A 22,909-nucleotide genomic window follows, 5' to 3' on the forward strand; every position below is an offset into this window, starting at 1 on the left:
TGCATCAATTACAGTGCTCCACCTCCAGCCCAATGCTGCTGCCCCGTGCCGACACCGGCTTCGTGTCGGTGTGCGTGGTGCAGGGCTCGCTGCTGGCATCGTGGCTCCTGTCGTGGTGTCTGCTCCGTGCTGGGTGCTGATGGACCTCCTGCTGCAGGCACAGGTAGCTGCTGGCCCTGTTTTGTGGTGAAATGAGCTGGTTTTACTGCGCCGGTGTGCGCAGGCTCTGTTTCTTCCCTCGGTTTCCTAGCGAGGGAAGAACAAGGTGCGAATGTCATGTGCTGTATGTGCAGGGTGGTAAAAAGGTTTCTGCAGGGCATAAGCAAGCGTGGGCCAGCAGGGCTTGGTCTGGAGTAAAAAAGCAGACAGCATGTGAGCATCATCTGTGTGAGGATGTTTTTTGTATGCTCTCCTGTAGGAGCAAAACGTAGCTAAAGAAGTCCTTTCCTCTCTGCTTCTCTGCTTTATGTTGGACTTCATGGCAGCTTCTGCAGGGACCTGGGATGTGTCCTCAGGTCCAACCAGGAACAGGGGGCAGCTGACTTGGTCTGCGTTATGGGGGACCCCATAACCCCACCAAAACCTCATTAGAAATAAATGCAAAGGAGCGTTGCCTTCGTGTCATATCTTGGCTATTCACTGCGTGATCTCATTGCACAAACCAAAAACCAGCTTTGCTGTTGGGTGCTGGATGGAAGAGGTGAGAAGAAAGGTCTCGAGGACAAGGAGGAGGACCTGGAGCTGCCTCGAGCTGGGAGCTCGAGTACAGAGGCTCCTCAAGAAATTCACTCAAGCTACAAAGCTCTTCTGCCATCAGCAGCATCGTGGCATTGAGCCACAGTAGCCTAAACCGCTGGACAAACACTGCCTTGTTTGCCGCATCTCGCTGCGTCGCAGCTATTAAAATGCTGGTCCAGGGGCCTGCTGGCGTGTTGGGCAAATGAAAAGCTGAAAGCAGCTGAAAACCTTTATGAAATGAGACGTTTATTTTTGTCAGCGTTTGTCTGTATAGTAGCGTGCCTTCTGAGGTCATGCCACAGTCGGTTTGGGGAAGAGTAAATAAGTTTCCTTCGGGAGATGCGTCTTCAAGTGGTGCTCCCCTGCCTGCGTGCTTGGCCCTGTGCTGGCCTGGGGCTGCCTGGAGGCTCACCCCATGGGAATGATGTTGGAGCAGTATTTGGGGACAGGGATGTCCTCCCCTAGCCAGGGAAACAGTCAGTTAGAACTGGGGATGTTGGTTCCAGGGGTGTCTGGGGCAAACCAGGGGTACCAAGAAGCGGTTGGCTTCCCCTGGGAAGAAGCAAAGAGTAAAGAAATACAGAGCAAGAAAAGCAGTCATGGAAATATTTCTCTGTGTGCTTTTTGTTTTTAATCCCAAAGCATTGGAACACGAGCCTAACTTGCAATTCCTTTCCAGTTCGAGTAATAGGATGTAAAAGATGTGGTTTTGTCACCTTTCACGTGGGCAGTGGAGTTTTAGGACCGCTGTCTCATGAGCGGGTGTGCTTTAGATGAAGGCGGTGGGCATATCACCAGGGAGACTAAAGGAGTACTAAACTACTTGTCTTTTCCCTCAGGACCCTCTGCGCAGTCAATTTCAGCCACTCGGCCTGGACAGGACCCCAGGTGGAACCCATGAACTTCGCTGACGGGTAGGAGTTGTGGGCGGGTGGTGGAACTGTGCTGCCGGGTGGTTTTTTTTTTGTACCTCTGCTCCTGCCTCGTCCAGGATGGCAGAGCTCAGATGCTAAACTTGGACCTGGATTTGGTCCCTGTGCCTTAACCAAACGTTGCCTTTCACTTAGCGTTTAATCAACGCTCCAAAGTACGTAAATCTCCGCAGCTTGCTAATGGGCAAACAAAGAAGTTTCGCTTCCTTTTAGCTGGGCATTCACAACAGCTGCACGGTATTTTCAGTCTTGAACAAGAAGAGAAGCAAAAGCAAGCGTACCGAAATTCTTCCCTTGAGACTCCTGTAGATTTTCATCATTTGTGCAGCCCCCAGAAGAAAAATGGTGAATGGAAATGAAGTTTCTGCAGCTAGCTTGTAGCTCTGGCAGTGATCTAATGGCGTACTTGAAGTAACGCAGTAGACAGCTCTCTGGAGCAACTGTCCTGTGATGGTGCTCACCCATCTCACCGCATTGTCAAAGGAAGCATTTTAGAAATAGTAATTTATAGGATTTGTCCAATAGTTGTCTTTGTTTTGTTTTTTCCTCTCTAAAAGACATATTGTCAAGGCTCTCGTGATCAGCATTAAGCATTTCTGGTCCTTGCTTCTGTTTTTTTTTTTTGTTTTTTTTTTTTTTTCCTAGTGTAGGTGTTGATGTTTCTGCTGGTAGATTTACTGATTACTTCATTTTCTATTTGTAAATAGTCAGCTTCAGAACTGAGCCAGAGCCCAAACTTGTGCATAGTAGAGCCACCTTTCATGAGACCCAAATGAAATCATAAAAACATCCTCCTTAATGACATCAGTCAGTGGTGAAGGAGTGGGAGTAGCAGTGAGAGTAGTTGTATCACTCTCACACTTCGACGTATTCACCACAGTTGTGGAAATTTCTTAATCTGCGCTCTTGATCAGTGACTTAAAGCACCTGAAATGCAGCTCTGTGAAGTTGTAGCGATGTGTGCATAAATACTATCTTATTTTGCCAGTTCAGCTTGTTACCCAAATACTGCTGCTCTGAACCCTTATCGAAACTCGTGCTAACTGCTGTTCTGCACTGAGGAATCTCGGTGATTTCTCTTTTTTTTTTTTTTTTGGTAATACAAAGCCCAGACATAGTCATTAGCAGACTTCCTGCCCAGTAGTTTCTAGACAAAAATAGATCCATAAAACTTGGGGGAGAATTCAGGTCAAACAAATCCCTCAAGTAGTGGCTGCTAGTAGTACCCTCTAAATAAATGCCTTTACACCCAAAGCAGTGGCCCTTAGAATTAATATAACATCCAAAATCTTTTCAGAAGAATTAGGCTAGTGGTTGGAAAAGAATAAAATTCTTTAAGTTGCTCAGATCTTTCTCTTAGTGCCCAGTCCTTTGTATTCATTTATACTAATTCCCTCTATGGCTGGGCTGCGGCTGTGTTAAATAATTAATATTGGGTTGAATGAATCCGGAGTGAGGCCCTGCTCGGGCAGGGTGATGCTGCAGCCCGTTGGGATGGTCTGTGCACACAGAGCCTCTCCTTTAAGTTTTTAAGACACAGAGGAGTGAGGAATCACCCGTGTTACAATACGCACAGCATGCGGTGCTGGAAAAGCTGATTGTTGTTGTGACGGGGTATTTAACGATGCTAATTTTGCTGTTCTTGCATAAAATAAATGAACCAACCTAGATCCCTTCTTTAATAAGAAGCATACGTGAAATGGGGGGGTGACTTGATTGCAATCTACAGTGCTGTTACTTAATATTTAAATGAAATTTAAAATCGAATTGTAGTCCTCTAAGCAGTAGGTTTTATTTCTGAGTCAAAATAAACACGGGATAAACAGTTTTTAATTATTAGCTAGTATCTGCGAGGGGCTGACGTGAATGGAGAATCCACACGGCAAAGGGAGGCAGCATCCTTCCTGCCAAGCTGCACCAGGCCACGTGCTGCTGCCTTTTAAACAAAATGATTTTGATTCCGTCCTTTTTCCTTCAGCCGAATTCCCTGGGGGTGACAATGAACCCCCTCGTTGCTGGAAGCCTTGCAGCTCTGAATCGCGATGGCAGAGCGTGAGGAGAGCTGGTACCACCTCACCGTGCTGCTGGGGCGCCCGCATCCCCGCGGCGGGGCCGTGAAATAGGGCTTGGAGGGCTGGGTGCTCTCAGGAGAGAAGAGCACCACCAGTAAAAGAGTCTTAGGAGAAACGCCTGTTCGCTTTATGCAAGATTTTTTTCAAAAACTTAAGCATTTTTTTTTCCTAAGATCACTCTGACAGTGCTTCTGTGAGGTTCTCACAGAATTCTAGCAAATTAGATTGACTTTTACGGGCCGTAGCTATTAGATGTTTAATATAATCTATATGGCACATTGAGCTTTCTGTTAGGAATTGTGACCACTTCTCCGATGCACACGGTGCTTAGGTAATGATTAGAGTGCAGGTTTCCTTCACAAACGGAGCCAAACCTTGCATTAATAGCGATTTTCTTTGTAAGGCGAGTTGACACAAAAGCGATGGAAGGCAGACTGGTGACTCCTCGTGCAGTGCGACTCCAGCTTGCAAAGTCTCCTTTCTGGCCAAAACCAGAGCTTAACATTTGTGGTGCTCGGAGCTTCAGCGTGCTCCTACAGATGTTTGTCTGTTAATTTTGGTAAATATTTAGTCAAACGAGGGCTGAGCTGCTTCCTACTGCGCTGCGGGCACAGCGCTGGGGCTGGCTGGCGCCGCTGCTCCTTGGGGTGACAACAAAGCCGCTCCTGCAGGCCCAGGGTGTCGGAGGGACCCTTGGGACCCCCACACCCCGAGTCCCAGCTGTTCTCCCTCAATAATCTGTCAGGCCAGTGCCCCTGAGATGCTTTTCTGCTGGAGCCTGTGGGCAAGCCGCTGCCGTGCTGCCGGCCCCTCGCCGGCCAGAAGTGCTCCCCGCCACGCTGCGCGATGCCTCGCACCCCGGCACGCAGGAAACTTTTGTGGGCTCCTTCTCCTTTTAACCACAAGTACTGAGCAGCCCTCAGCAAGGTCACTTATCTTCCCCCGCACGCTCGCAGCGAGGGGAAACGATAATCATGACAGAAAAGGGAGGAGGGGGGAGGGTGTCAGGGCTGCCGTGCCCGGGAGGTGCCGCCGGGCCCCCTGTGCGTGAGCACACGCGGCTCAGCCGGCACGGGAAGGGTTAAGGGCTGCCATTTTGTTATGTAACACCCTTAATGGACATATCGGTGAATGGCACCAAAATGGCAGGGCTTAACCCTTGGTGGGCTGCCGTGCTCGGCCGGCCCCGGGGCTGCCAGCAGGCCCAGGGCGTGCTGTGGGTGCTCTGAGGGCGCTGGGCGCCCTCCTGCCCCTCGCCCTGTTTTGAGGGGACCTGGGCAGCAGCTGCCCTGTTTGTGGGGGACGTGGTGTGGGGAGCATGGTGGGCACAGCCAGGGGATCCACCTGCATCGCCTCAGCTCCCTCAGCGAAGGGACAGGCTCTGAGGTGCCCAGGGGAGCTCAGGTGTGGGCCTTGTGCTGTTATTACTATTATTTTTTGACCCCTCTCTTGTCATCCTTCCCCTACTGCATTAATTCTTTTCTTTTAAAATCAGTTCTTAATTTGGATATCCGAAGTGTATTTCTCTAAAAATTCATACAACAAGGTCACGAGCTCCTGTGCGTGCACATGTATGCACATTAATACACGTGCAGACATGAACACCTTCACACAGCGGTACACACACAATCATTTTTAACAGCTGTGTCAAAGAGATCTCACTTCTGGCTTCGTTATCAATGAGTATGTAGGGGGAAAAAAAAAACACACTTATGACATAATTAAGCTCAGTTGAAACAACTTCTTACAGGAACTTTGCTGCATGCTGCTAGGAGAAATTAATTGGTGGGGAGGGGGTGTGCGGGTGGTCCGGGCGGCCGCGCTTGCCAGAGGCAGTGCTGGGTCCAAGCGACTGCTGAGCCAGAAACTTTGTGAAACTTTGTGATCAGCTGCATTTAGGGAATATCCAAAGCCATCTCTGACTTCTTTTCACTCAGGGGCATTGACTTGGATGCGTCTTAACCTCCCCGTTTCCTCTTCTGTAACCTTGCTTTTTTTTTTTTTTTTTTTTGTCCTTTCCTTTCACTGTAAAAGTTTCCAGATCATGCTGGGAAAGAGGGTTGTTGATCTTTGTTTTTGGCTACCGAAAAGGGTGAATATCGCGTAGCCGGACGGGTCCGTGTGCGGCTGCTGTGGGATTCGAGCCCGTCTGCAACTGGTCTGTGCTGAGCCCATATCTGCTGCTGGTGCTCACCAGCAGTGTTGATTCTAGCAAAGCCTCAGGATGTAATTTTAACTCCAGCCCTTTTTATTTCATGCTACCAAGTTGAGCTAAATAGTAGGGGAAGAAAAAAAGTGAGCATAAGTGCTTTCCTGTGAAGGAATTACTTGAAGTTTGTATGAGGAAGTTATAAATCATGAATGGGAGTGGAGAAAGGAGGCGATATGGATAACTGAGTGTGATGCAGGGAAAAGTGGAAGTGTACATTACAAACAGCAAGCAAAGCGTGCTTTTTCTTTCCTTTTTTTTTTTTTTTTTCCCCTTTTAATTGTGGTTTCGTCTCCGTGCACGGTGTCAGCGTTCCCTGTGTGTGCTTGTGCTCCAAACCTGTTCCGGCTGCTCCCCGGTTGCCTGGAGGTGCCCTGATGGGGCAGAGCCGGGTGAGCCAGGCACGGCTTCTGCAGCTGTTTGGGTTTATTCCGGGCTGGATTGCACATCTGGAAAAATCAGTACGGAGTAATTAATTTCCCAAGTCCCAAACTGGAACTTTCTGATGTTTTCCCCGTTCTGTAACTTTTCCGGCAGAGGCAAAAACAAGCGAGCAGGTGACGGTGCAGGAGCTCCTAGCCCCTGGCACCGTGTGCGATGCTCCCCAGGCTGGCAGACCTGTGAACTCCAAGGAGGTTTGGGTTTTTCCTGTTGGCAGAGTGCTCAAAGGGCAGCGGAACAGCACGGAGGACTTAATTTCTTGATGAGACTTTGGGCTGATCAGGTGTAATCGTGTGGCCTGCAGTCCGAGGAGTTTACAGTGTTTTATGTTGCTCACTAAACTGCCTTTTGAATTGATCACAGTGGTTAATCTGTTACAGCGATGGCACTTAAAGCTGAGCATTTGCTGCTTAGGTCCTGGGCGCTCCGCCCCAAGTTATGCTGTTCCTTGTAATAAAAAGCAGAACCATCCATAAAAACTTAAAATTTACTGCATAGCCCTTACTTACTCTTCCTTCTTTAAAATAAAGGTACAGGCGAGTTGAACCAGAGCTGTTTACTCTTCACGTTGGTCCTGTTGCTGTTAGTGGTGGAGGAGCAAGAATGGGGATTTAGAGAATAGCTTCAAAACTGCTGTGTTATCCTTGAAAGAGCCTGGGTATTTTTGAAACATCCAGCTGATTTATTCCCATCTGGTGGAATCAATTGGTGAGATGTGATCTCAATAAATTCAGTGGACTTGCTGGAACATGGCAGAGAATACAGGCTTTGAGTGTACAGATCCATTCCACCTTCTTTTTTTTTTTCCCTCTTGGTTAAAGTTGTGAAATCTAAACACAAACTCTGTTGTGCTTCGGGACTTGCCCTTTTTGTCTGTGGGAGTTAGGAGGGGCTCTGCGTCTTCCCCCACCCCAACAGACAGTTTCCTTCTGGGAGTGGAGAGAGGAATTTGTAGGAGCCAAGGTACTGGGGGTACTGGTGAGGTGCTGCTTCACAGTGGTGGTAAAGGATCGTCTGATGGCTGGCGTGCCATCAAACCTGCTGGGATGATGCCATATCTGCCCTCAGGTGGGAATTATCTCCCCACCTCAGCTTGGGTTTCTCTTACCCCCTTGTGTCGTATAAGGAGCAGCTGGCGTCCTTTTGGGATGTCCCTGCTGGTGCCGGTGCCCTCTTCCTCCTCCTCTTCTCCCAGGGCAGGCTTCTGGTTTCAGTCTTCTCCTACAGGTCCTGAGTTTAGGCTGGTTTGGGAAGCGCTTTGTAGTTGGCCACTGTGTGAAATCCATCCTGCAGAAGACTTGCTGAACTGACCTACTTCAGTGGTGCAGGAGATGAGGCCCGGTAACACAGGTGCTTCCCATAAAAGCCTCTGGCACTACCAGTTTCCCTCTCTTTCCCTGAAAAAGGAGGGAGAACGACCTTTTTAAGAAATCCTCCTCGTTATTTTTGTCCTTTTTCTCCTCTCCTTCTCCCAATGCTACACTTATTTTCCTGTAGGTCTCTCCGCATGTACATCCATATCAGCAAACTTTTCTAGTACCATTTCCCAAAAGGGTTAAAACCACTATTTTAGGGCTCATCTACAATAAATACAACTTAATCAGTATTGCAGGGGTAGGGGAACCGTGGAAACAGATCTTTCTGTGACAGTGTGTATAAACCTTGAGCCTGCACCTGCATTCTTCGGGTTTAGCAGTAAAATCTTGGTGTAATCTAGTCCCAAGGTCTCTCTGGTAACGCAGGTCTGCACAACGTGCTGTTTCCCTTGTGCTACAAATACTCTTCTCCCTAGCAATTGCTGTTCCAGTTGCTGCCTTCCAGCCCACGTTGTTGTGACAAAAATGCTGTGCTGTTAACAAAAACTTGGGCTGAGTTTTGGTTTGCAGAAAAGTTACCGTAGCAGCAGCAGCACCGTTGCTCCAAGGAGAACTGACCCTGTGAGCCTCCTGACAGCCAGTACTGAACACACGAGGAGGATGAAACCTTTTCCAGCTCAAAGTTTGGGTTAACTATCTGGTAAGGGAGCGATGATGATGTTCCAAGAACAAGTGGCTGCTTCGCTTTTGGGAAGGAATTGCAGGGTGCCAGGTAGTGCTGCAAAAAGAAATGGGTTTAATTAACTGCTCGCAGGTGATGCAGAATTTCCAGTGTCCGGCCTTGTGCCGGCTCTCCTGGAGCTGGAGATGGGGGAGACCTGAGCCAGTGGAAGCTGCAGGGCTTGGCCATCAGCAAGGCTGTCTGCCACCGGGCTGTGTCACGTCGTGGAGAATCTGTAGTAGGAAAGGGTTTGTTGGAAAGGTGCATCCTGCGTTTTCATCAAGGCTGACTTGTGTGAGGAGTTACACACAGAGGGTTTGCACCTAGAAATGCTGAGTGGGTTGCCCAGTGTCTGCCTCTCCGTTGCAATTGTTCATTACCTGGTTTTCTGCTGCTGCTATGATTTTGGCTGTGTAATATTTCTTACATAAATTCACTGCAAATGCAAGATTTAGACTGTTTCCGTTGCCTCTGATGTTAGTGCAGGTAAGAGAGATGGAGGTGGGAGTGTGCAGAGTTCTGCCTGGCAGCTCTGCCTGTGGTCTGGTGTGAAATATCCAACTACAGCTCAAAGTACTGCTTCTCCCCAACCCAATCAAAAATGGGGATAACGAAGTAGCAGCAATTACATCTTATTAAATGCCTTTAAAACTTGGGGCCCAAGTCCCTGAAGGACAGAGGCACAGGCTGCTGTAGCCATCGGATCAGCGCAGGCTTTGGGAGTGGTGCTGCTCATCCATGCAAGACTGCAAAATATGAAGGTGCTGAAAATGACCCCAGGTCGGGCATCTTTTTATTTTTTATTTTAGAGGAGGTTTCCTACCGACTAAGCAGTCGTGCTCCTGGAAAGTCTCTGCGATCGGTGGCAAATCTCAGTATATGTGAGCTGGCTGCTAGCAGGCTGGGCAGCCCGTTGCTTTAGCTCTGGGGTCTGGTACGTTCGCAGCGAGTTAATGGGAGCAATTTTTGTGATTCCTGGTCGGGTTGTTGGGTTGCTCGTTCAGAGCGAGGAGCAATCGCCTTGCTGCCTTATTGTCAGCAGAGGCACTTAGAGCAAGGGGCTGGCTGCACTTCCAGCTGTGCTCTCGAGGTGCTGAGCCCCGCGTGGGGTTTGGGAGCCCTGGGTGCTGCTGGCTGCCTCTCGTGTGCTGCATTTACCTCTCAAAAACACCAAAATCAGCTCAGCTTCAGCACAGCACACTTTTCCTTTCCCTGCTGTGAGTTCAGGCACGGTCGGGCTGGCACAGCAGATCAGCTGAGCGGAGCTGCTCCGTGCATTGACTGATTGTCATCTTTTCTTTTTTCCTTTTAAAAAAAAAAAAAAAAAAAGAAAGAAAACAACACTAAAATTCTTTGTACAACACCGCACAGAGAAACTTGCGGTCACTTGCACAGGGCTTACACCACCAAAACTGCGATTTCACCCAACGCTTTATGACATTGTTGAATAACGGGGGGCCGGAAGGAGGGGGGGGGGGGGGTGAGCAGAGGTTAATTACGTTGCATAATTATGTTAATCTCCCAGCGCTAAAAACATTTCAAAGACTTTGTCCAACTATTGTGCATCGGCCTTGCTCTTGAAATCTAGTTTAAGGGGAGGGGAAGGGGGGGGGGGGGTGATCTGGGATGGGAGGAATTCCTAAAATTAATTAATTGGGAATGCAAGGGAGAGGAGGGGGGGGGGTGCTCCCCCTTTTTCCCCCATGCTACCTCCTTGGTGCCTTGAGCGGAGGAGCATGGAGGAGGAGGAGGAGGAGGAGGAGGAGGAGCGGGGATGCTGCGGGCGCCGGCGGGTGCCGGCCGGGCGGCGGGGTTAACCCCGCTGCGGGTTGCCTGCCGCCGGCTCAGACTGGTTTCTGGAAAGTGCTTTGTCTCGCAGGCTGCATCCTGGGAAGGGTCATGTGGAGCCCAGTGATGTCATGGGATCAAAGCCTGACTCAGCTCCGCGTCCGAGGGGTGTCCGCAGGTACCGAAGTGCCGGCTGCCATGGCGCAGCCCGCCCGGAGCCGGGCTCCCCGCGCCGCTGGCGGGCGAGGAGTTAAGCGTGGTCCCCCCCAACCCAGCCTTCCTCTCGCCAGGAGGGGAGAAAGTCTTCAACTTGAGCGGTTTTATTACAATGGCAGTGCCGTAGCGCCTGGTGGCAGGCTGTCAAGAAACATGGAAGCCTCTCTCCACGCAGGGTGTGGTGGTCCCGTCTCCCCGTAACGCCCGCTTCCCGAAACTCGCAGCCGGGCTTGGGTCCTAGGAGAGACGTGGCAGCGGTCCCAGGGAGATCCTAATCTCGAATTTTGTAATTACGGTTATTTGCATGTGAGGCAAATACATTCGTTCTTCCTGCTTTTTGGTAGCGGTCCAAACTTTTTTTAACGTGTGTGTGTAAGGAGGGGGGGGGTAGGGGTTGTGTGTTCTCCCGTGCTCTGGTGCAGGCTTTTTTTTTTTTTTATTATTATTATTATTATTCTTCCTGCTTCTGGTTTATACTCGGAGGGGTCTGTGTGTGTTTTCTTGTTTGGCTTTTTTTTTTGTTTGTTTTTGCTTAACATGAAAAGCTCAAGTACGGTGATGCTGGGTGCTTAATAGCTTCAGCCTGAGATGTATGTTGAAGATAGGGCAAGTGAGCGCACCAGCAGAACTTTTATTGCTCTTTCTGAACTTCTTTTTGCAGTAACCGATGTACTTTGCCCTGTTTTGAAGTTAAGGTGTTTTGTCCAACTTACTTTTTTCCAACGTACTTAACTCGTTGTGTCTCCTCTCTCCCCAGAGCCTCACAATGACAGAGGAAGCATGCAGGACACGAAGTCAGAAACGAGCCTTAGAACGTGAGGTAACGCATAACGATGTGGACAGTAAAAAACTAAAAATGGAGAAAGGACTATTAGGAACTGATATAACTGCGGAAGGCGACATGAAAATAAAAACAGATCCCGGAGCTGGAAAAGTGCAAGGATTATTAAAAAGCGGAGAGGTGAAAGCAACCATTAAAGTGGAGGTTCAGACGGGAGATGAGCCTGTGGACATGAGTACTTCAAAAAGGTGAGTTGTGACCTGCTGCTGCACTTGTGCAGTAGCACTGGGGATACCTGCACAGGAAAACGTGGTCAGATGGCACTGGGAAGAAGTTCCTCGTGTCTTAAAGGTAGCAGGAATCAAAATCTTCAGTCTAAGTCACAGCTCTGGCTCTTGGTGTGACATTCAAGAGCTACTTCAGTGTAACTTCCCTCCTGATTTTTCTTACACGAGCTCTGACGGCAGTGGCAGCTGTGGTGAGCAGCTGAGTAAAGAAATGTAGTCTTGAATAGAAAAATGTGCAGGTTAGAAAGAGAACGCACTTTCAGCTGCTGGTTGAGATTTAGGTGAGGAAGAAGGTTGTGTTTTTTTAATTGAGCTGTGATATAGGGAAAAATAATAGATGGTAATTGCCCAAACAGAGGAGTTTTAATTGCAACTTGATTCTTCCTGACAGAGTGTGTATGGATAAGTCTGACTTTCTCTTTAGAGTAATTGGTGGATTTTGACACTGGAAATACTGTGAAAAGACATCACCCGTCTGCAGCAGTTCTTTGTAGGACGGGTTCTTAGCACTTTTTTGAAGGTCCAGCCTCCTTAAGATGTCTGAATTCCGACATCTGAAAGCATGAATTCAAAGTTGCTGATCACTTTGGAGAATCTTATTACAAAAACGTAAGATGTTTCCTTTGACTTGGATTTGAGATATACAAATGAATCGTGTGGTTCTGACACGCAGATGAAAGGGCATCGCTTTAAAGGCAGATTCCAAGTCTTCCGCCGTATTTCTAACCCAGATTCCATCTGTACCAGGATAAAAACTCTGCCACCCTGAAGACCTTACTTTATTTTTAGTGCAGAAAGATCCAGCATGTTGAAGGGGAAGTCAGAAGCCTCGTTTGTTCCCCACTCTGCCACTGGCTGATGTCGGAGTGGTAATACCTAAGAACTGAGGCTTGTCTGTGCGAAATGGGTTAAACAGTTCTCAGGGTGATAAATCTGTATCTGCTTGGATGTGAGCTATTACAGCAGTGCAGATTTGAGGTGAGAAGCTGAAAACATGAGATTCTTATCAACTGCACAGGAGTTATTGGGAGGAGGGGTGCTTATGAGTGCTACTGGGAAAATTGGTATCTTTGATGTTTAATGGCAGTTCAGCTGTGAACTTTTCCCGACTTCTGATGCCTGAGAAGTAGCGCAGATCGCAAGAGCCTGGTAGCTTTATTCAAATACTGCTTCGGTATTTGTAAAACAAGACCTTTCCCATCAGCTTAATTGAGGCAAAGTGAGGGTTTTCAGCTTTCTGCAGAAACCTTCTGCAAAAGGGACGATTCCTGCGAGCTGCTGAAGTTGATGGTTAGGAGGTACTCACGTCTTGTCCAGGAAAAGTTGACGGGGATAGTAGATGACTTCCACGTCAAGCAGTTGTGTTGTGCTGGCTAGGAGTAATCTCTTCAGGTATCTTTTGGCTTAATCACTAACTGCTCATTAGCACAAGTATGCATACTGTGATTTCTGAAGAATATCTAAAAAGATTGCTCATACCAAAAAGCTAATAAATTGGAACCAGGTATCCTTACTCTTTTGTTGTACTACTTGCCCCCACACGCATGTGCTCTTTGTGATTTTATGTTTTTGAAATGCGTGCCAGTGTTTATGCTCTGTTTGTGTGCTGCAAGGCGCACAAACAGGATGATGAACAAGGAGCCGTACGCTTAACTTCCCAGAGAGCATCTGGAACAATAACACCTATTGAGATGAGATGAGAGAACATCCTCTTTCCGTACAGCCTTCTCGTTTCAGGTGGTAATAGGATATTGTTGTCTTTAGTTTCAGCAAGAAGGGAGAGGAGGCTTCCCCATACAAAAAATATGCTCACGTAAGGAGGCGGTCTGATCCCAAGTCCGCTGAAGTTAATCATAATAAATATAATTAAGAATTTGGTGAGGTTTCAGGTGCTGTTTGTAAGTTGGAGCACCATTCATAACCTCTATTCATACAGTGCTCTTAATAGAGAGGGGTTAAACCCTGCGTCTTCCCATATGGCAAAGAGTGAGCCTGAACGGTTCTGTGAACTTCAGGAGCTGCTGTGCTGCTTCCAGAGCCTTTGGGCTCGGCTCCTGCATCCTGGTGGTGCCGTGCTCTGCGCCGGGAGCGCTGCCGACCAGCCTCGGGATGCAAACACCACCCCGGGAATGCAATCCGAGTCTGAAGATGCCTTTGATATAGAGGAAACTTGTCTCTGGATGAATCTGATCCCTTGCATGTATAAGAGTACAGTTGGCAATTGTGGGGAAGGAAAAAAAAAAAAATCCCTTATGAAATTAAGTGAGGGACTTACCTTCCAGACCTTTGATCTTCAGAGGAATTCAGCTTGCAGCTTTCATAATACCCGTGTTTTTAAAGCAACTGAGCTGATTTTCTGGGGAGATGAATAAAGGCTGTTGCTTAAAATGACTGAACTACTACAGACTTCTTGGTTGGGTAAATTCATGCTTCGTGATGTATGGTGTTTTGGCTTTTAAACTTCCTTAATGCTTTTAGAACTGAAAACATAATATTTTCCTTGGAAAAGGTGGCCCAGCAATAATCACAGTTTAGCTGACGTAAAGCTGATTGAATGGATTATCTTTCTGAAATCAGTTGATTTTACAAAATTTGAAATATAGCCCTGGCAATATCTGCACGTTAAACTTGAAAAATGCATTTCTCTTAATTTTTTTTCCTAAACCTTGAAGTTAAATTTAAAAATAGGAGCTGGTTTGAGCACATTTTCTGATGCCAGAAGAAACAGAAGAAAGTCTGTAGTGGTGGAAGTCTTTGATGAGAGGTCACCCAAGGCCAAACCAAAATCTTGCTCCTCTGCACGGCGTTTTTGCAGCGCTGGGAGCTAGCTCTGCTGGCGTGTAATTAAGCTGGACCCACTGCAAAGGAGGAATGGGAGGAAAGAAAGAGTCGTCCCCTTTTGATAAGAACACATACCCTTTGCAGTGGGATGGTAAAATCGTGTCATGTGTGAATCGCTTTGCTTTTGAAATACGCTGATCTGCGTCACTACGGGTGCTAGAGGGAACGTTTGTGTCCAGGCTGGTTGAGTTGTACCCTCTGACTGCTCCTCCAAGCTCTGCTTTCCCTTTCCTCTCTTCATCACTCCTTTCTTTCCTTCCCCCTAAGCACAGAAGTCTCCTACCAACGCTCACCCTGAGTTCAACATCAGTCGTTTCCAGCTGAGGCTGGCACCTTTTCCTGGAACCTGCCTTGGATCACCCTGCCTGCTGCATCACGTTGCGTTTGTTGTGCTCCAGGTTCAGTTCCCTTCATCTGTGCTGCTTTGTCTGGCACTTGGCTATGGTGGTGTTTTTGGTGGTGGTTTTTTAGTGGTGTTCCCTGAACCAGACAAAACAAACCAGTTGTGCATGCAGGCCTGGTTAAGCTCATGATTTCTGGTCTACTCATAGAAAGCTTGGGTAGAGACCACGAGTTGTCTTCCCGGGCACGATCTTATCACCTGGCCAGGAGCTGCTGTCCTCAGACGTGTCTACGGGGGCAAAGTCTCCTCTGTGCTGGAGGGGAAGCACCAGGATATCCCAAAACATTGAGGTAACATCTGGCAAAACCTTGCTCATGAGCTGGGATGGGAGCACGGACTGATGAGAACACAACTCGGCCCCATGAGCAGCTCTGTTGAGTTTGGTTGTGCTATCTTAAACCGAATCTTCAAAATGACAGTAAGTCTCCAAATAGGTGACCTCAAAATGGGTTTCATTTCAGAATTGTCAAAGCTGAGACTTCTCAGGGGTACAAGAAGAGGGAGGAGGCAGGACGGTGGTGGTGTTACGGCAGCGATGCTGATATTTTTAATAAAATGTAAATAGAAGAGTTGGCTTCTGGTTTGACCACCGTGAGCTGTACTTCTGCTACGGTGGTTGCAAGGCTGTTTATATCGTTAGCTTCTTTCATGGGAGCACCCTAAAACTGCACGGTGTTGTTAAATAGCTATCCCCAATTCTCACTTTTTGTTGGTAATCTCGGGGTGAACATGTCCTGCCTAAAACAAACTGGAAGACTTCTTAGTCTGTTTTCCTCTATTTATTTGCCAAGTGGTGAATTTGAGTATTAACTACCTCGTCTGCATTAATTGCAGCTTGATCAAAAACAATTTAAAACTGGTTGATAAAAATATATATGTATTTTTACAGATTCTGTATCAGATGGGGTCTCAGTTGTTTAAAAAATCGTCCACAAATTACTCTATTCGTTGTGTTGTATTACTCACATCAAACTCGAGTCTGGATTTTCCTTCCAGCAGAAATAGAAGCCTGGCTAAGCCAAAAAGTCTGCATTTGATACGTTTGGTTTATATTCCCCCCAAATTGCTTGCACCCTTCTGTTGTCTCCTGATGTGTGTTACACACAAGTATGAGATACACCCACAGCTCTAAGCTCTCGCCGCTTGAAATTACATGTGAGCTGGCTTGACTTAAGCCACGGCTTGTTTGCTTAAATGAAAACTGCCAGGAGAGATGAGAATGAAGAGTTTGTAGGCATCCCTACAGTTGGTGCTTTCAAGGCAATCTGTCTGAACTCTTTATTTCCTTTAATTTTAGGTCTTGCTGGTTATGATTTGTGTGCTTGGGGAATGCTGCTCTGGAACCTCAGAATAATCACGTTCTGCCTCCGTTGTATGGTATAATTAAAAATAACATCGAAGAGAAATTGTTTTGAGATTGTATGAAAGTTGGCCTAGTTGCTGTGCCCTGAATTTTCGTGTTAGGGTTTGGATGCTAAACGGTGCTGCTTTGAAGGGTTTTGAGTTTGGGATTTGTTATTTGTTTTGTTTTTAAGCTGGCCAAATCACATTTAAAACTTCCTAAATGGATGGATTTGCCTCTGAAATTTTACTATGTGTTTAAGCACATCAGAATGCAGTCTGGGATGGCTGACCAAACTCCCCACTTTACTGGAATTAACTGGGATCGGTGCTAGTGCAGCACCAGTACTGGGCTCCTCTCTGCCCATTAATGGGACTGGAAATAAGGCACGGCCCCATCCTTCACATCTCCTTCTCAGCTTATGTATGTTGCATCCAATACCCCTTGGTATGTGTTCTACCAAGGGATGCTGTAAAAAAAAAAAAAATTTGATGCCAAAGTTTCCTGGGGAACTTTAATGTTTTATTTTAAATGCAAAGATATTTTGATTAAAATTTAATTTATGTTCAGAGGAAGGGCAGATAAGGAGTGAAGTTTGTTTTGCTTCAGTTTCACACCGCAATTGCTAGATCCATCACAACTTCTTTGATTCCTGTAGATGTTATATCTCCAGAAAAAAATTCTCTCTTTTCCCTACTGCATTGCTTGTTCTTTCCTTGTTTGTCTTCCCTCCCTGCCAAGTATTTTTGGATGAGTGTATACAAGAGATTGCTGAATGGACTGAGGCAAAACTGCTGCATATTTGCTAACGTAGATTAAACTTCAGACTAAGTACTAGGTGTGATGCTTCCGTCAGTTACCTACAGACAGACAGAGGATGTTGGCATGCCACAGGATGAGGCTTTGTAGGTCTCTTGCTCTGCAGTGGGGAATTTCGTGATTCAGGTCAGTAGTTCTGTAACTTTAACAACTGAGCATCGCATTGATTTTTTTGTTTATTTATTTATTTGTTTGGAAGAGGGATTGAAAGGGCGTTTTAGAGCACGGATGAGCTCTGGTCTGTAAAAGGCAGCTTATTTTGGTGTAATGCTTCTGGATCAGTGTGAACAAATGCACAGGCTGCTTTTTCTCATACTGGAGTTCTTTCATTAATGTGGTGAAGCTCACTGCAAGCTGGGCTGCAGCGGGCATCCTCTGAGGTAAAACTTCTGCTGGAGCCTGTAGGCCCTGGGCATCTCTTTTTCTCTTCCTGGCATTGAGTTTATAACTTTATTTTCCTTGGTCATGTATCATTGAGGCTTCCATCTCAAGGAAGGGGAATCTGTCAGAGAAGTCGAGTCCGTGTCAAGATACCTTAGCCCTCGGGTGTATTCTCCTCAAACAGCAGTTGAATTCATCTTTTTCTGCCCCAGCTACGTGGAATCAGACCTGCAAGGCTGGATTCAGCCACCTGACCCCCTTTCCTTCAGATCGCCAACTAAATACACAGCATCCCTGTGGGAAAGCGGCTTTTTTGTTTGGTTTGGGTTTTGTTTGTTTGTTTTTTTCCTGGAGTAGTTGTGTGCTGAATTGCTAGAGGATGCAACAGGATCGAAAGGAGAACTCTTGAATAGCGTGGTGCATCTGTCCTTGTGCCCTGCGGTTTGAAAAGAGGGCATTAGAGGAAGCGTGGCCTTTCTCCTAGGGCACTTAGTGACTTAGGAGGTCTTTGTTGGATCCTTTACACCAACTTTCTTCAAGGTCTCTGGTAAATTGTGTTTTATGGCTGTGGATGCTTAAATAGATGTATGTAGCTGGGCAGCAGTGCTGTTTTCATCTTCTCGCGTAAAGCCCAAGTGATTGAGACAGCAACACTTATGAAAGCTGAAGTGAGAATAATAGAACTATGCCTTTATTTAGCTGAAGGATATGCCTGATGGCTTCAGAGGATAAAGGTCACAGTATCAGGGCAGCTATCCCAAATTATTAACTGCTGGTGGCAGTATTTTTCCTGAAAGTGGTGATATTTCCATTGTCTTTCTTATTTTGAAACATCTGTTTTAAATTTTTTGCTTTACACACAGGCTAACAAAAGAGTAGAGCAAACTCCTTTATAAAGGAAGATTGTTTTGCAGAGTTCTGGTCTACGTTTCTGGAGTTCAGTCTTGTGCCAGCTCATCCGCTATAAAATCGGTCATGCTGCTGAGGATATAAATCCAGTGATGGTGAATACGAGTAGTCTTGTTGCTGGGGTCAGCGTGTCTCGCCTTTAAAAGGCAGGCAGTGTCTCCCCTCTGCAGAAAGGACTTTTCCTCTGTGAGGTCTCGCATCGACAGGCTCAACTCACCCATTGGTGTAGGTAGGTGGGAGATGCTCCTAAATGTGGCTCTGATGCTGTAAGGATTTTATGGAGGTGTAATAGGCTCTGTACCATGTTTATCTCTGCCAGCGGATGGGTCGGTAGTACTGGTTTCATAGGCTCAGTAGCAGAATTGGAGAGTCAAAGTGAACATCCTCTGTTCTTGGCTTCCTTTGCAGAGGATCTCAAGAGTGATAGTCTTGATTTTGTTATATATACTTTTAAACTCCAAATGTGGTTGTTTCTAATCCAGGTTTTGTTAGACCAGCATCTTAGAATGGAGCTGTCAGGAATATCACGATGTGTCTTCCAAAGAGAAATCCTATGGCTTCAGGCAAGCCTTTAGATGAGGTCTCATCTCCTTCTGTTCTGCAGCTGGAGAGTAAAGGATGGGTTTTAATGCAGAGCTATTATAGCTAAGGCGTTATTTCCTAGTTCCAGATTTCATGTCATGGTCCTACAAGATGCATTTTATTATTATTACATTTTGGTGTGAAGCAGTGGTATCTTGCCATAGAGCACTTTCTTTGAGCGTTATTTTCTCCTAAATACAAGTAACGGACGGGCACGCAGCCCCATGCAGCTCAGAGGGCTGCTTCTCGAGGCTCTGGTTGCTCCTTACACGGAGGTGCCACTGCCCAGTCCCTCCGAGGGACCTGGGGGACAGCTCACACGGTGTCAGAGCTTCCCAAGAAGCTGTCTCGGCCGGGCAGGTTGCTCTCCATCCCAGTGCAAATCGGCTGCTGGGATGTCTTGGAGCTGCTGGGTGGCCCAAACTCGCCCTACTTTCCTCCTGCCCGACCTAGGCACCAGTAATTACTTGATATCTTTACTTTTTTCTCAGGCACAGTATGCTAATTGCTGATGAACTCAAACCTGATGACATTCCACTTGAGGTGTTTCATCACCTATCAGCACATGTTGTTTAACCAGTTTGGGATTAAGCGCTTTTTTTTTTTTTTTTCTTTATTTTTTTCTTCTCCCATCCTTGTGGTATCTTGAGAAACTGAGGCACGGGGCCAGCGAGCGTCGTCTTTAACCATCGCCTCCCTCGTTGAAAACAAAACGAGGAGGCATCTGTGAGGCAAGAAAGCGACTCCGCCGGGGCTAATTTTGTGGTTTTCTCTCATTTTTTTTCCCCTCAAACACCACCAGGTGACCCTCGGCGTGGTCACCCGGGGCGAGCGGCGAGCCCCCCTGGACGCGGCGTGGCCCCGCGGGCCGGACCCGCTCCATTTTCTCTGCCGGCACCTGAGGCCCGGCCTCACCTCACAAAATGAAGGCCGGGCAGCACCGGCTGGGACCGGCCGTTGCCATGGTTTTTGCCGTGGCGGGTCACGTGCCCGTCGCCTCACGTGACCCAACGGTGGCCCCGCTCCCCGCAGGACCGGAGCTCGCCCGCGGCGCCCGCTGGGGGTCCCGGGGGTGCCGGGTGCCCCCCGGAGCGGGCTCGGACCCCGTGGTGGGGAGCGCAGCGAGGCCGGGGCCTCCCCATGAGCTGGGCTGAGCGCCAGCCCCACGGAGGCAGGGGGTTGTTTGTAAAAATGGGTCCGGAGTTGGCAAAACTGACACCAGAACGGCCACGTTGGCATCTGTGAGGTGTCACTGAGTGGCCCCGGGTGACACGGTGGCGTGGGGAGACCCCTGGCTCTGTCACTGCTGCTTGACCAAGGGTGCAAGGAGCCTCCAAAAAGCATCGCTGAGTGTCACATCTGCAGCTGAATAAAGTCCTTCAGTGCTGTGTTTGGGTTGTGATCCTGCAGATTCCCTCCACGTGGGCTGGTCAAAGCGGGGAGCAGGCGGAAAGGTCCCTTGGGGTTTGGAAACGGGCATGATTTGGGGTGCAGAGCCGTCCATCCGCTCAAATCCCACATGTACGGGGGTCTCAGCTTGCTGCCTGACCCCTGCTTCTTGGCAGGGACTGAGCCTGAAGGCTGGAGGAGCGAAGGCGAGTGTCCCTGCTCCAGTTCCATCCCAGCCCCTCGCTCACACTGAGCCCCAGCTGTCGTCTGAGAAGGGCTCAGCAGCGAGAGGCTCCCTGTCCCCGTGCCATCCCTGTCCCTGTGCCGTCCCTGTCCCCGTGCTGTCCCCGCTCACCAGCACCGGGAGAAACTTGCAGCGCTGGCTGCAGCTGGGTCTGGGCCAGTTACGGCCCAGCCAAGAGCCACAGGAGCCAGTTTGGTGCCTGGAGATGCAGGAAAAAGCTGGAAATGTTTCACCTGTGCCACTGCTACTTCTGAAACCGCCTCAGAGTTTAAACGATTGGGGTTTCCTGGCTCGCTGTGCCCTCTAGAGGACACTTCTACCTTCTGCTGTGTTCTTTCACTAAGACAGAAATCGCATTTTAAAGCTGCTTTGTATTTTTTTCAGTGTTCTGAACTGTTTTTTTGTATCCAAAGTACTGTTTGATGTGCCATGAGTGTTTACTGGAGGTGTGTTTTACAGGGCTTATGGGGATGCGCAGCTTCTCGGTGATGTTAGTGTGAATTCCCTTTGCATCATTAATAAGGATAACAAGGATTAACTTAATTATTTGGTTCTTAAGATATGTGGGGTATCAGTTAAATCTAGGAACTGTTGTTTGATCTGAGGAGTGATCACCTGATATTTCAAAGTAGAGTGCTTGTATCCCACATCTCTTATTACTGAGCAGTACAAGCCACACTTAAATATTTGCTTAGTCTTGCTTGATACGAGCTCTTTATGCGTTTCTTCTAAAGCATAACTCGCTGCAAGTTGGAAGGTTCTCAGTGTAAACTTTATTGTTCCTACTTCTGGTTTTGGGTTACAAGAAAAACAAAACAATGCCATGTGTTACGTTCTCCTGCTATTCTTGCTGTCAGACCTTTCGCAAGCACTGTCATTGTTTCCTGGGCGGTGCACAGGGCTGTGCTGTCCTGTTTCCGTACCGCTCCTGCCAAACCTCTCAGCTCTCACGTGCCACACAAGGTTTGTGCTTTATGGTTTGAAATCCCAAAACCTGGTACCGAAGGTGTTCTACTCCTGCCTTCAACTTCCACTTACAATTTCCTTGGACAGGGACCCTGCCTCATGTCCAAAGCCAGTACAGCTCTTCTTGCACGATAATCAAACGTGGTGGGGCTGAGAGGTGATGGATTGTCAGGAGTTTGGCTGTGAGGTCCAGACACTAAAGCACTAAAACCAAATAAAAAGCCAAAAACAACATCCATCTGGACGTGTTTCAGGAGTTTTTGATAAAGCTTTGCAGGTGTGTGTCTGTGTGTTGAGACTGTTAGAGGTTTCTGCTGTTAATAACAAAAGAGTTCAGTGGTGGTGATGGATGAAGAAAACTCTGCCATAAAGTGCTCAAACTTAGGTAAGTGAACATGTGTGAGCTGAGTCGTGTTTCCTTAGGATTCAGGCAAGTAGTTTGGGTGGAGAAGGTCATGATGTAAAAACCCTTACACTAGGACAAGGAAAAAGAGAAGAGGGGCTGGTTTTGCTTTGCAGCACTAAGTGACCTAATGGCTTTGGACCAGGGGAGGCTACGTGGTCCTCCCCGTGCAAGCAGAGCCTTCACCCTCCACAATTAGCAGGGCTTGCCTCTGACAAGGAGGGAATGGCTGGTGGAAAAGCTCCTGGTTTGAAGGAATTCTCTTTTCCTGTCTGTTGTGGCCACGTTTTGCCTCATGAAGCTTAACAGCACAAAAATGTGTCATATCTAGGAGGAGAATAGAAATGGATGGAACTCGTCTGTGCCGGGTTTATGTGGAATGTGAGAGATTTGGGAATAATCTATCAGGGGGTCATAAATAACGCTATGCAGTGTGAAGTAGTCGTTTTTGTTAGTTTGTTTTATTAACTCATTCTCTGTGTTTTCCTTCTGATTTGCAGTGAAATAAAGAGAGAAAAGAGAGTCCCCTCACCGGACGTTATAGTGTTATCGGACAATGAACCTTCTAGCCCTAGAATGAATGGTTTAACAAAAATAGCATTAAAAGAGACCAACACGGAGGCACTCATGGTGAGTCTGCTTGTCTTGACATACTTCGAGTTTTGCCATGTAGAAGTAAGAAAACATTCCTCTTGTTCCTGCAGGGACACCTGTGATCACAGGATCAGGTAGATACCTGGTTTCCTGAAGACTGATTTGCAGGCTGGCAGTCTGGGAGCTGTTAAAGGCTGATGTGTCCCTTCTATTGTTATTATTATTATTTATCTTTATTTCTTTAGGCTCTTACCTCATTATTTTTTATATGCTTCTAAAGCATGCTTTTTTAGGAATTGTTTTTTTTAGTGAAGTTTATATTTGTGGACACAATATCCCTTATGCAGCATGGCATAACATAGATTTGTTGTCTGACTTCTGTTTTTTCCGTGCTCAGTTTGTGTCCTCATATTGCAGACATGTCAGTGATATTAAGACATACATGACAATTATAATGCAGAAAGTTCTTGTCGTAACTTGTATGGTATCTGTCTTTACCGTCTCCCCCCTCCCTCTTTTCCCATCCTCGATTGCC

General features: G+C 47.4%; 1 protein-coding gene across 6 annotated transcripts in view; it reads left to right on the forward strand.

Annotated features, from left to right (window-relative positions):
• Nucleotides 1-22,909, forward strand: part of GATAD2A (GATA zinc finger domain containing 2A) — a 62,758-nt gene that overhangs the window by 27,253 nt on the left and 12,596 nt on the right. For all 6 annotated transcript variants that reach the window (XM_084302903.1, XM_084302908.1, XM_084302906.1 and 3 more), the window contains exons 2-4: nucleotides 1,578-1,652; nucleotides 11,191-11,462; nucleotides 22,281-22,410. In XM_084302903.1, coding sequence (XP_084159029.1) covers nucleotides 11,200-11,462; nucleotides 22,281-22,410 — 393 coding nt within the window. In that variant the 5' untranslated portion in view covers nucleotides 1,578-1,652; nucleotides 11,191-11,199. The remainder of the gene's footprint in view (nucleotides 1-1,577; nucleotides 1,653-11,190; nucleotides 11,463-22,280; nucleotides 22,411-22,909) is intronic.

Source organism: Netta rufina, assembly GCF_964035555.1.
Source record: "Netta rufina genome assembly, chromosome: 28".
In the NCBI taxonomy this organism is placed as follows: domain Eukaryota; kingdom Metazoa; phylum Chordata; class Aves; order Anseriformes; family Anatidae; genus Netta; species Netta rufina.